Source organism: Bos mutus, chromosome 21 (genome assembly GCF_027580195.1).
Source record: "Bos mutus isolate GX-2022 chromosome 21, NWIPB_WYAK_1.1, whole genome shotgun sequence".
In the NCBI taxonomy this organism is placed as follows: domain Eukaryota; kingdom Metazoa; phylum Chordata; class Mammalia; order Artiodactyla; family Bovidae; genus Bos; species Bos mutus.
The window spans coordinates 20,946,734-20,960,829 of NC_091637.1; the positions used below are offsets into that span (position 1 = coordinate 20,946,734).

Here is a 14,096-nt window from a genome sequence, read left to right on the forward strand (position 1 = left end):
TTACACCTGTCTGCCTCCCTAATTAAAACGTTCTTTGAAAGCAGGGTCTGGTCTTACTCAGCTTTAATGTCACAAATTTGACATAATACCTCGCACAGAACTGTAGAGTGAAATTAGCCTAAAACACTATTCTCAGAATATCAAATAAAATCGGAAACCTCAAGACTCCAAAAGGCCCTCCTTTGGCCAGCGGTAACTATTCCACCTGCAGTTCAGTGATGTCCCAGGACAGGGACAGAAAATGAGATTCGGAAAATGAGGAAGTCAGAGGTATGTTTCTTTTTTTCTTTTTTGTGTCTTCACTTTTGAAATCCTGTCGAGGGAACTAAGGCCGAGAAAGCTGAAGTGACTTGCCCAGGGCCGCACCTCTCAGCTAGCCTGGGGCCGGGCAGGTCTGGACCCTGGATGTACCCGCAGGCAGCGCTCGGGCAGCGCCTTCCCGCGAAGCCAGAGCAGAGCCCGCGTCTCGGGGCTCCGGTTCCCGGGACACGCCCTGCACCGTCCTCCTGCCACCTCACCCTAGGCCGTCTCCCCAATCTCGGTCGAGCTGGGCGGCGGGAGGCGCTGGGTGGGGCCCTCCGGCCGCAGCGTCCGGGACCAGGCGTGGGGGCGGCCGGGGTCCCGGCCGCCTCGGACACCGGGGGGGCGCGGGCTGGGGGCCTCGCCACCCGCCACCCCGTCGCACCGGCTCTTCCGGGTCCGCACGGCCCACAGCCGCCCTGCCCCACCCGCCAGGCCAGCCCCCAGGGAAAACGGCGCCGGGGAGACGGCGAGCCCGTCCCAGGACCCCCGCGCCGCGGAGCCCACACTCACAGCCATAGTGCGGCCGAGCCACGCCCAGTCCGTCAACCTCGTCCGTGGAGGACATGGCGGCCGAGCCCGGGTCTCTGCTCAGGAAGCGGCGAGACCTTGGAGGCGCGGGCGGCGGCGGCGGCAGCTACTGCACAGTGCGCGGGCTGCCCTGGTCCCCGAGGCTCCGCCCCGCCCCGCCGGCCCCACCCGTGGGCCCCGCCCCAGCGTCCCCGCCCTGCCGCGCCGACGGGAGAGGGCGGAAGGAGGCGGGGCCTGTACCTCCCGGCTCCGCCCCCGGCCCCCTCCCTGCACCCAAAAAGCCCTCTGGAGACGGAAGGAAGAAGGCGGAGCCTGCCCGCCAATCCTTCTCGCTGGCAGCTCTTCTGGACGGAGAAGACCCGCCCCGGCCCTGGATCTTTGCCCTCCCCGGCCGCCGCCCGATCCGCGCCACTTATCAAAATGCCGCCAGTGTCTGTACCCTGACACAAAACACGTGGGCATCTTCCGTTCCCCTTCCCACCTAACCAAACTCTTCTGCACCAAAGGGCTCAAGGAAGGCCTTCTTTGAAGTGGCCCAGTGTGTTCCTGTAGACACATGCAGGACCCAAACTGCCCTAAGGGGCCGCACATACTGGCAGTCGAGACAAGTCTCCCAGATTTCGTCAGGTCTTCTCCCAGATTCGCCAGCTGTCGCCGTAGTTGAACTGCTTAACCCCTCCTGTATCTGAGAAGTGCATGCTAAAGCAGGAGAGTTGTGTTTGTCCAGATTTCCTTCCCGCTAGATTCATTGCCACTGTTTTTTGCAAGTTCTTCCTTTTAGGGGACTCTTTACCTTTTTAGGAGTGCCTCCTCTCCTTGCAACTTGTGGCCTGCCCTTAAAATATTGGTGTGCAACCGAATTCTGTCCTCAGCCCTCTTCCGTTTTTTTCCTTGCCCACTTTTTTCTGAATAACTTTATGCACGTTCACCTTAAATTGCTGAAGAGTCGTAAATATGTATCTCAGACCAGACTTCTTAGAAGCCCCAGTTCAGTATTTTTGGCTGTGTAATGGACATTTTAACCTATGAATCCCGCAGACACTTTAACGGGTCGAACCCTGACCCTGCTCCTGTTATAATCCCTATTGTGTATGCTCAGTCTTGTCCGACTCTTTGTGACCCTATGGACTGTAGCCTACCAGGTTCCTCTGTCCATGGAATTCTCCAGGCAAAAATACTGGAGTGAGTTTCCATTTCCTCCTCAAGGGGATCTTCCCCACCCAGGATCCTAGGAGGCATCTCCTACATTGGCAGGATTAGGCACTGTTAATTGACTAAAAGTCTGATATAGGATAACTCTAAGATTAAGATGATCTGGATTTATTAAATATAATTTAAAAATCCAGTCCCAAGGACTCAACCGCTCTTTTTTGAAGACTTATTGAAAATATTAACTATTTGGGTGCCTGATTTAAAAGATAAATCTAGTATAAAGGCTAGTCCACAGTGGGGCTCCTGCTTGAAATCCAGCCAGCAGCTCTGGACACTATCACAAGCTCTGGTAGCTGTTGTGACCTTCCATTAAGAGAACTCATGCTCTGAACACAGGTATGCTTTAGTTTAAATAAACATTACAATTTAGTTCTGAAATCTGAGGACGCAATCCACAAAATAAAATCACAATAGTTTTTTCTTCTCTTATAACGATCCAGTATATAACTCCTCCGTATTAAACTACCTTTCCAGACAATTAGGAATTATATTTGCAAAAACACAGAACGAAATTGCTCAGGATGTTGAAAACTCATATTTGAAAAGGGTTCACAGTATTACATCTAAGTTTCACAGAAGATCCCAGTGATCACTGGGAAATCTACTACAGTCCAGTTTTTCCAGCCCTAGCAGATCCAAACTTCAGGGAATAACCGCTATTAGCAGTGCTCAGTTCACAGTTAGGACACACCAGGCTCCTTGTCTCATGTCTTATGTGCAGTTGGTATTATTTCTGAAGTGTCTTGCTTTTGTCTCTGTCTCCACTGTGATTACATCATCTCTGTTCTCCACTCTGCCAGCCAAGTCCCTGCAGTGACTTGCTTATTCTTTCTAAACTACAAATGCGGTTGTATTCTTCCTTATTATGGTCTTGTCCTAATACTTTCTTCAGGATATGGCCCAAGTTCCTTAGCGTGCCAAATAAGCCGCTTCACAACCTGACTCCAGGCTTTTTGCTTTTTGCTGTAGCAACTTTCATTTTACCCATTCTTCCTTTAAAACATTAAAGTGAGATACTTGATAACCTATAAGTATAGAACACCTCCATTTAAAAAAAAATGGCCAAAGGTTTAATTTGTTACAAATTCAGAAATTAGTTCTTTCTCAAGCTTTTCAAAACAAAATTACTTTTTTAAAAGATGTTTTTGATGTGGACTATTTTTAAAGTCTTTATTAAATTTGTTACAATATTGCTTCTGTTTTATGTTTTTTTTTTTTTTTTGGCCCGGAGGCATACAGGATCTTAGCTCCCCCATCAGGGATGGATCCTACACCCTCTGCATTGGAAGAAGTCTCAATCACTGGACCACCAGGGAAGTTTTGAACCATACAGTTCCAACAGGCATTAAATATTTAAGCTCATATCTCACTGAGTGTCAAATATCTAAAATAGCTTTATCTAATTGTCACAAATTGTCATTCTTCTTAAGTATAATAAATGAAATATAGTGACGCTTTACCGGACTTTGTATTTTATATTTATTTTCTTATCTGAACCTTATAATAATCCTAACAAAGAAATATTATCTCAACAGTTTAAAGATGAGAAAATGGAGAACTAAGTAATTCAACTGAAGCCACACAGCAACAGGCAGAACTGGAACTAAAGTTCAGGTCTGTTTAATGACAGAATCCACGTGCCTGCTCAATGAAAACAAATTCAGAGAAATGCACATTATGGTCATAACTGACATCAGAGTACCAACGTTTTCCTTTTTTTAAATTTATATTAATTGGAGGATAATTGCTTTATAGTGTTGTGTTGGTTTCTGCCATAAAACAAAGTGAACCAGCTGTAAGTATACATATGTCCCCTCCCCCTTGAACCTCCGTCCCACCTCTTACCCTGTCGCACCCCTCTAAGTTGTCACATAGCACCAGGTTGAGCTCCCTGTGTTATACAACTTCCCGCTAGCTATCTATTTTACACGTGGTTATATGTTTCAATGCCACTCTCTCAATTTGTCCCACCATCTTCTTCCTCTGCTGTGTCCACATGTCCGTCTGCTTCTCTGTTCCCACCCTGCAAATAGGTTCATCAGTACCTAATTGATCCTATTGGCAAGAGGGTGAAAAAGCAGCCTTCCTCATGCACTGCTGATTGGGCTATACACTGATACAATATTTCTAAAGTCCAATTTTGTGGTTACACAGCCATCCTTCAAACAAGGAATTTCACTTCTTGGAATATATTGTAGCGAAGTTATTTTTTAACATGAAAAAATTTGATGATGAAGATGCTTATTGGAAATGTCTTAAATGCCCATCACTAGGTTGCTTTTGTTTGCTTGGTTTTGCTCAGTAATGGCAGCTCCACACAATGGAATGCTATATAGCCATCAGTAATGATTTATGGTTCTGGTCAGACTTGAAGAAATAAATGCCCATTGTTTTTTTCCTTTGTTTCTTGTTTTTGGCCTTGCCTCATGTCACCTGGGATTTTAGTACCCTCCCCCGCCCCCCCCCCCCCGCCCCCACCGCCAAGGGATTGAATCCATGCCCCTTGCCATGGAAGCACTGAGTCCTAACCACTGGACCACCAGTGAACTCAAAAAACCCACTTTGTTATCTTTAGAGGAAAGAAGACTGAAAGGGAAGTATTTATAATAAACACGTATAGACTAGAACACTAGAGCAAAAAAAAAATAGGACTAACAGAAGCCTGATGGCATGGCTCTGTCCCCCTGGGCGTCTCGGTTTTTGCCACAGGTCTGTTCTACCCTCCTCTCTCTGACAACCAGCTTCCTCCATTCTAATTTTTTCTGCTCCCTCACAACTCTAGCCTCTATTTGATGCAAGGCCATGGCATCCTTACACCATCAGTTCCACTGAGGATGTCTGTTGCCCAATTCTATGATCCAGGGACATCTGATTGGCCCAGCTCATCTTTTCACCCCATGAGCATGTCTCTGATCACCTAGAGCTGGGCTGTCCTTGGATCAGATGCCAAGCCTTTTAGTTCAATCAGCTGAGGTCATGAGATCAAGTCAATTAAGAGTAGAAAACTATGAGTTGACATTATTTCCTTTAATGGGTAGGCAAATAGTGATCAATATTTTTAATATGATGGTTAAGTAAAAATAACATTATGAACTAATAAACATACCACTTTTGCTTTAAAAGTATAGGTAGATATAGATGTACATATGAATTTTTTAAAAAGGCCTGAAGCAATACAGTAACAGTGGTTTCTCCAAATGGGGAATTACAGCAGATTTGTGCAGGAAGTGGCAACCCACTCCAGTGTTCTTGCCTGGAGAATCCCAGGGACGGCGGAGCCTGGTGGGCTGCTGTCTATGGGGTCGCACAGAGTTGGACACGACTGAAGCGACTTAGTAGCAGCAGCAGCAGTACTTACCAAGAGTTCTACAACAAGCTACTCATAATATTATTTTTTCAATAAGTATATATATGAATAAAATTAGTAAATATGAAAAGAATAAGTAAACAATAATTAAACGTACCAAAAAAATGAGCTAATGGGCTGTTTTGGAGACAGAATTGGTTCATGACCTCAAGGAATTTACAGACTCATGGGAGTGGAGCAATATTAACAGAATAGATTCAGATAAACACCACAATAGAGATTTCTCTTGGCCTCGGATAGCTTTTAGCCTCTTATCTGCCTGGGAAACTCCTGCTCAACTTCCCAGACTCAACTCAAATGTCACCTCTTCCCCAAGCAAAATTAATCACTTCCTCGTTTATTTCCCATAGCACTTAGAAACTGCATGTCTTAAAAAAAAAAAAAAAAAAAGTCCCAATTTTTTTCACATTTTAATACTTCTGAAATCAGATAGCCTTACAATCAGTATAAAAGAAACTAGCCAGCTGCCAGGTAGAGAAGTCAATGGGAAAGTACCATAATTGTTATTGCAGATGTGTTAACTTAGCTAATTTCTCAGAAAAGGACAGAGAACTTTCAGAGCTGGAACTAATGACAGATTCATGCTTGCTGAATGACTAAAGTGAAAGTGAAAGTCGCTCAGTCATGTCTGACTCTTTGTAACCTGTCGTGTCTGTCAGACTCCTCTGTCCATGGAATTCACCAGGCAAGAATACTGAAGTAGGTAACCATTCCCTTCTCCAGAGGATCTTCCCAACACAGGGATGGAACCCAGGTCTCCTGCATTGCAGGCAGACTCTTTACCATCTGAGCCACAGTTGTTGACTTAGGAATGGCTAAGTGGATCCAAATAAAGTTAGACTTTTCACAAAAAGTTTGACTCTAACTTTGATTTAGAGAAGAGTTACTAAGTAATCCTGGTGATAAAGTGAAAAGTTAAGTCATTCAATCGTGTCCGACTCTTTGTGACCCCATGGACTGTAGCCTACCAGGCTTCTCCGTCCGTGGGATTTTCCAGGCAAGGGTACTGGAGTGGGTTGCCATTTCCTTCTCCAGGGGATCTTCCTGACCCAGGGATCAAACCCAGGTCTCCTGCATTGCGGGCAGATGCTGTACTGTCTGAGCCACTAGGGAAGCCTAAAGCCCAGTGATAAATATACTCTATTGTTAATCAAGTTTTTTAAATCATGTACATTTGATAAGATATTCTCAATGTCCCAAAAAGCTGTTGGAAGACAATCAAAACTGTCTTCAATTCCAGTGAATGAAGTACAAGGCCCTAGATATTGAAAAACTAATTCCTCTTCTTCAAAAATATAAGTTGAGAACTAAATATTAGTTCTATGGATAGCCTTTGCTACCAGAAATTTTATTCCTGCAAAAATCTCTTGAATGAAATGGATGGTCTTTGAGATATTCCAAACTGTGATAGAAATAATGCATTGAATTTGAGTAGGCCCCTTCTTCAGTTATCATTCACTTATCAGACAAACTTCATGATTCAAAAGAACCAATTCAAATAGAATGTGTGAATTTTTTCCCAAATGTTCTATATGTATAGGCATAATGTATGTATATATAGGCATAATAGAGGCTTTTTTTCTTTTTTCTTTAAATTTAATTTGAATTTATTTCTATTTTATTTTACATTAATGAGTATATTATTTTAAATAATACTTTTATAATTTGACACTATATCCTATATAATATGCTGTGATGAAGGAAATCTGACTTTATTTTCTTTTTAATGTTTAATCAAAATAATTCTTAAGTTGTAAAAAAAATGTCTTCAGTTCCAAGAAGTGTGTACTTTTACATGGCTCTATTATAGCACTTAACTCATAAATAACAATTAGTTATTTATCTGTTGATCTTCCCAGGCGGATCATTAACTTCTCAAAGACAGAAATTTGGGTAAATAAACTCAGTGTGAACTGTCAGCAAATGCAGCATACTTACAGTTGGAATTTTAAGATTTGCTTTTTACATAGTTCATATAGAAAATTTCCAGAAGGATGGATTCCTTAGGTTAGATAGCAACACTTTTGACTGCTTTGGTTCCTTTTCCTGTATGAATACATATAGGACTTTGATGCATATTGCTTCTTTTACAAGAGGCTGGAAAATCTGAGGCTATAGCTTTTCAATACTCTTGAAGGTCAAAGGTTCAGGAATTTGACATATAGCTTTTCAGGGGGCCGTAGAATTCTAAGATCAAAGCCCAAGATTCTGCCCTTGGTTACCCATTCAAACACTAATCTAGGTACTGTTTTGAAGGGCTCTTGCTGACGTAATGAAGGGTTACTAATCAGTTGATCTTAAGGTAGGGAGATTATCCAGGTAATCACATGAGCCCTTTAAAAATAGAGTTTCTTTAGCTGGTAGCAGAAGTCAAAGAGATTCAAAGCACAGAAAGGATCTGATGGGCCATTGCCAGTTTTAAAGATGGTTGGGGCCACTTGGAAAGGACCTGAAAAAAGCCTTGAGGTGCTGAGAGTGACCTCAGACTAACAGTCAGCAAAGGAAACAGGGACTTCAGATCTATAAACTCAAGAATTTTGATTCTGTCAACAACTTAAATGAGCTTGGGAATAGATTCTTCCCCAGATGCTCAAAGTAAGAGCCCAGTCCAGTGAACATTCTTACTTTGGTCTTATAAGTCTTGAGCAAAAAATCCAGTCAAGCTTGCTCAGAATTCAATAGAAAACTAATACATATGCCCTAGGACACTTGAGTGTATGGCAAGGGGAATAAAGTGGTTCACAAGTTGTATTGCCAAATATACTGATGGTAAAATTTTTCATTAAAAGAACTATGAGCTAGTTGGGCACCCTGTTCCTCTCTTACAAGATAATCTCCATAATGAGTCTTTTGAGCAGCTGTAACCAATAATAAAAGTAAGTATTCCATTTGATCTATGCAATCTCTGATCTCATTTCTCTGTCTTCCTATAGACTGAACAACTTGGGTAAATAAGCTAAGACTAGAGTAGAGTAAAGGGGTCAACAGAGCAAATTACAGAATACCATGAAGTGGGTCTCTATTAAAAGTCAGTTTTCATCTTCATTAAACCTGAAGTTTACTTCTTCACTGGAAGAAAACCTAGTTTGCCTTGCACTTCAAGTATTTAGATATTCCAGACCTTGTGTCTGGGCATATCTCCTGCCAGGTGTTTTGACTTTTGACACATCTTCAACCTCACGGTTTTTCGGAAAAGAGCAAAAATTTTTAAACTATCTGTTTAAAAGAATCTGCCTGCGATGTGGGAGGTCTGGGTTCGATCCCTGGGTGGGGAAGATGCCCTGAAGAAGGGAACAGCTACCCACTCCAGTATTCTTGCCTGGAGAATTCCAAGGACAGAGGAGACTGGCAGGCTATAGTCCGTGGGGTCACAGAGTCAGCCACAACTGAGAGACTAACACTTTCACTTCACTCACCAACTATTTACCATGTTCCAAAACACGCTAGGTGCTTTACTGTCTCATTTAATTCTCACAATAACCCTATGAAAAAGATATAATTATTCTCATTTTTATAACTGAGAAACAGGCACAAAGAGGTTAGGTATTTTGCTGAAGGTCATAAGAATCAGGATGAGGAATCAAGCCTAAGTCTTTGTGATTCTAAAATCTCTGACAGATCACCATTCAACACCAGCTCACAGATAATAGATAGCATGTCAATGAGAAGGTGTTCATTCAATTCTTGTGCATGCCTAATTGCCTTTGGAAACCTTTCAGCAAACATTTCTGAACATCCATGTCCTAGTCTAGGGACAGCTGACCACGACAGGCTCAGAAATTGCATTAGGAAAGCCAGGAAGTCAGCCCAGCAAGGAGTTGGAACACTGACTTCCTGGCTGGGCTTAAAATAAGCCACAAGGCATTACTGCAGTCTCCAGGCTATAGACAAAGGACAATACAAGGACTATCAAGAGACAAATTAGGATCCATCTGTTCAGGGGGTAGCCAGACCAAACTATGGAGAGAAGGGAGGTAAATGGGGCAAAGAACACCAGACTCCCTCATGGCACTGGATACTGAGACTAGCCTGCATGAGCTGGTTTCCCTCATGGCAAGCTCCTTAAACATCTACAAGGATAACAGTGCATTACTCACGGCACTGGATACTGAGACAAGCCTGCATGAGCTGGTTTCCCTCGTGGCAAGCTTCTTAAACATCTACAAGGATAACAGTGCATTACTAGTAACAATAGCTAACTTTTGTTAGCTAACTATTGATGACTGTCCTCTGGGTCCACTTCTGAATGTTTTGGGCACTATCTTTTTGATCTTTGCAACAGGCCTATGAGGCAAGAAGTACAATTGATCCTTGAACAGCATGGGTTTAAACTGCACAGATTCACTAAGATGCAAGTATTTTTCAACAGTAAATACTACAAGACTACATGGTTGGTGGTTGATGGGATCTTCAGATGCCGAGGAACTGTGAATATGTGTGTGTGTGTATGTGTGTGTGTGTGCGTGTATGCTCACTCAGTTGTGTCGGACTCCTTTCTACCCCATGAACTGTAGCCCACCAGGCTCCTCTGTCCATGAAATTCTCCAAGCAAGAATACTGAAGCAAGTTGCCATTTTTTCTCTAGGGGATCTTCCTGACCCAGGGATCAAACCCATGTGTCTTGTGTCTCCTGCATTGACAGGTGAGTTTTTTTACCAGCTGAGCCACCAGGTAAGCCCCATGAGTTGTTCAAGGGTCAACTATAGAAGAATTCTCCAATTTAAGGATGAGGAGGGACTTCCCCAGCAGTCCAGTGGTTAAGACTTTACCACTGAGTCACTAGGGGCTCAGCAGAATTCATACAGGAAGCTTAAAGAGTTTAATTTCAAGACCATGCCTTGTAGTCATCTACTTATTCATATATCAATTGCTCTAAGTGACACTTCGTCCAAGGAGTCTTCCTTGACTTTCAACATAACCCTTTCAGACTTCCCTGGTGGCTCAGTGGTAAAGAATCAGCCCACCAATGCAGGGGACACAGGTTCAAACCCTGCTCCAGGAAAAGTCCACATGCTGCGGGGCAACTAAGCCCGTGCACCACAACCACTGAGACCGTGCACTCTAGGGCCCGTGGTCCACAACAGGAGAAGCCACCGCAATGAGAAGCCCACACACTGCACCTAAGGAGTAGCCCCCGCCCGCCCCGCCGCATTGGCCACAACTAGAGAAAGTCCACGGGAAGTAGTGGAGACCCAGCACAGTCAAAAAAAGAGATACCGCGTGGGACAACTAAGACCCAGCGCAGTCAAATAAATAAATTTAATTAAAAAAAAATAGACAGCCCTTCTGTGGCTCCCATATTCTTCTTTGTATTGAAAATGTGTGTCTGTATGTTGGTCTCCTTCAACTACCTACGTGCTCCTTGAGAGAACTGTTGTGTCTATATCTATATCTCTAGCACCTTGGACTGGGCCTGGATGTCACAGGTGTATAATAAGTATTTGCTGAATTAAAGTGAATCAGTTGGGGAGATACGATGTGGATTGGGCATGTATTCATATATTCTGTTTGTGATATGCCTCTGACTCTGAAGAGGTAGGGCAGGCTGTGTCCAGGCTTAGACTCCAGGCTAAGATGATAAAGTTAAGTGCTTTGAGTTTTCTTCAGTTGAGCCTAAATCACCTGGATAAAGAAATGTATATACATATAGTACACAAATGCCAGATTCAGGGCAAAACTCCTGCTCATCAATAAAAGCAAGCTGCTAACTTCAGGATCCCTAAACTTTTCTGTTAAGTAATCTGATGTGCAGCTAAAACAGATGGGATCAACGTGGCATCCTGACTGCAAGGAGAGAAGCCAGACATTTGAGTACTGGGACCTCATTGTGGATGAAGAATCCAGAATCTGGGGCAGAAGAGGAGAGTCAGGAAGGAAAGTTGCTTTCAGAGCCCATGTAAGGGTCTTACATGCTCCACTAAGGAGATTCAACTCTCTCCTGTAGACAACAGGCAACTAAGATTTTATAAGCAGGGAAGGAATGATTTGATTCAATAAAGATTTATGAAATGTTGTACTAGGTACTAGTGAGGTCATAAAATTGAGTTAAACATAGGCTCTGCCCTTTAGACAGGTACATAAAACAGAGTACAAGGTAAAATAAAAAAGTGAGTGAAACCCAAGACATAAATTAGGGTTACGGAGATTCCACCTGCTTGATGGAGGAGATGTGGAAATATTTCCTGGAGAGGGAGTGTTTTAAAGGGAATTTAAAGAATAGATACTTTATGAACACAGAATTCACAGAACAGCCAATAAACTCATAGAAGTTGTTCAACTTCAAGACTAATCAGGAAAGTGCATATTAAAACCACAATCAGATGTTATTTCACACCTATCAGACTTGAAAAATTCAAAAGTCTCTAAAACTCAGGGCCAACAAGAAAAAATAGTAAAGGTAATATTTACACCCTGGTGGTGATGGCGGAAATTAGTACAGTCACTTTGGAGAATATTTTGGCAACATCCAGTAAAGATGCGCTCACCCTGTGACCTCAGGATTTCACTTCCAGGTGTGTATACCCACAGAAATTCCTACATATTGCAAAATACACAATAATATGTACCCAAAATAGGCAGAAATACCTGTGACAGCAAAAACCATAAAAGACCTAATAGCTATCGTCAGGAAAACAGGTGAATTGTGGTATGATTATATATTGAATGTTAAAGTAAGGAAATTAATTAAGTTCAACATGGAAAACCTCACAAACATAATATTGGAGGGGTGGGGTACAGAATTCTTAACCTTGCTACTCATTTATATACAGCATAAACAAGTTTATACAAACCAGTAGTATACATTGCTTAGCGATGTATATCAGTATCTCCTTATCAATATATCTAGAGAGACAGAGGGCATCAATAAATACAAAGGCACAGGAGTGAGAAATACCAAATTCAGGAGCATAGAATATGGGTTGGAGAAAGGCTGTAACTGGGGAGGAAGTCACAGGAACATTTAAGTGTATTGGTAAAATCTTCTTTCCTTTTTCTTTTTTTAAATTTCTTAAGCTGAATGGCAGGTACACAGTTGTTCTTTTCTCTCCTCTTTGTAACTTTTGTATACTTTTTGGCTATGCCACCACACGGGCATGGAACCGTGTAGTTCCATGACCAGGGATGGAACCCCAGTCCATGGAATGAAAGGGCTAAGTCTTAACCACTGAACCACCAGGGAATTTTCCCTTTTGTATATCTTACATACTGAATTAAAAACAAACAAACAAAAAAATAAGTGGGGCTTCCCTGGTGGCTCAGTGGTAAAGAATCAACCTTCCAGTATGGGACACACAAGTTCAATCCCTGGCCTGGGAGGATCCCACATGCCGTGGAGCAACTAAGCCTGTGGGCCACAACTACTGAGCCTGTGCTCTAGAGCCCAGGAGCCCCAACTACTGAGCACACGTGCAGCTACTGAAGCCCGCCTGCCCACCCTAGAGCCTGTGCTTCGCAACAAGAAAACCCACCACAAAGAGAAGCCTTCACACTGCAACTAGAGAGAGCATGAGCACAGCAACAAAGACCCAGAGCTGCCAAAAATAAATACATAAAATTATAATTTTTTTTAAGTGCATGCTTGTTTATTCAGAAGAACTGAGCAGAAAGTCATTCTAGAGAGAAGAATGTTCTGGCAGGCTACATCCAGGGAACAAAGTGCCACCGTTCTGTTTGGCACAGTAAAGGGTGTTTTATATCATAAGCACAGCAACTTGCAATTATAAAACATCCTGTACCTTATAAATCACTTTCACCTACACCAGCTCATTTAATTATCAACTTTAGAGACAAGTATTCCCATTTTATAAGTGGGGGGAAATGCTCTGAAAGTTTAGGTTGTTAGAGAAGAAGTTTAAAAGGATGTACAATTAACAGTAGTGGTTATCCCTGGTAGGTGGAGAAATAGGTGATTTTTACCTTTCTTGTTTGCTGAATTCTATTTTATGATATTTCTAAAATGAACATTTGAAAAATAATAAAGCAGGGAGGGGAAGGGAACAGGAAAAAAGTAACTTCCTGAAAGTCAAATAGTGGAGTTCTTGGATTCTGATCCTATATCCTAAACACACAAATGACAACAGAAGCAATAAAGAAGCTGACATTGGAAAAAATGTTTAATTTCACTGATAAAGAAATGCAAATTAAAACAACATGTAAGGATCATGTCTATTATACTAGCAACAGTGTTTTTCGAGGATGAGGGTGTGGTGAAACTAGCAGTCATTTATGACTGGTAGCATTGTAAATTGGTACAATTCACTCAGAAAACGATTTGGCAACTAGCAACGAGAGCTGTAAAAGTGTTCACACCCTGTGGAAATAATCCAAAATGTGGAAATATTTTTTTTCTGAGAGGAAAAAATAAGGATGTTCTCAAGAGCATTATTAATATAGCAGGTCATCCTCCATTCAAACAGAGGGTCTGAGTTTGACTGTTTATAGGAGGGTGAGCCTGTAATCTTCTGAATGCTTGTTTGCACTAATTGATGTACCTAAAGGGAGAGTTTGTTTTTTAGCTGAAGAAAAAGTGACAAAGTGTGAGTGTGTGATTTAGAATAAATGGAGGAGATTGACCTGGTTGGTGTCTGTTCGGACACAGGCATTCTGGATTGTCTTTTTTTTTTTTTCTCTTCTTAGTGTAACTCATCTCTATGAGATTTAAGTGGAAAAGATTCATTTGTGGAAG

General features: G+C 42.4%; 1 protein-coding gene across 1 annotated transcript in view; it reads right to left on the minus strand.

The window, feature by feature from the left end:
• IQGAP1 (IQ motif containing GTPase activating protein 1) overlaps positions 1-971 on the minus strand; it is a 105,904-nt gene extending 104,933 nt beyond the window's left edge. Inside the window, exon 1 of the mRNA XM_070358326.1 lies at positions 814-971. Coding sequence (XP_070214427.1) covers positions 814-868 — 55 coding nt within the window. The 5' untranslated portion in view covers positions 869-971. The remainder of the gene's footprint in view (positions 1-813) is intronic.
• Between the last annotated feature and the right edge of the window lie 13,125 nt (positions 972-14,096).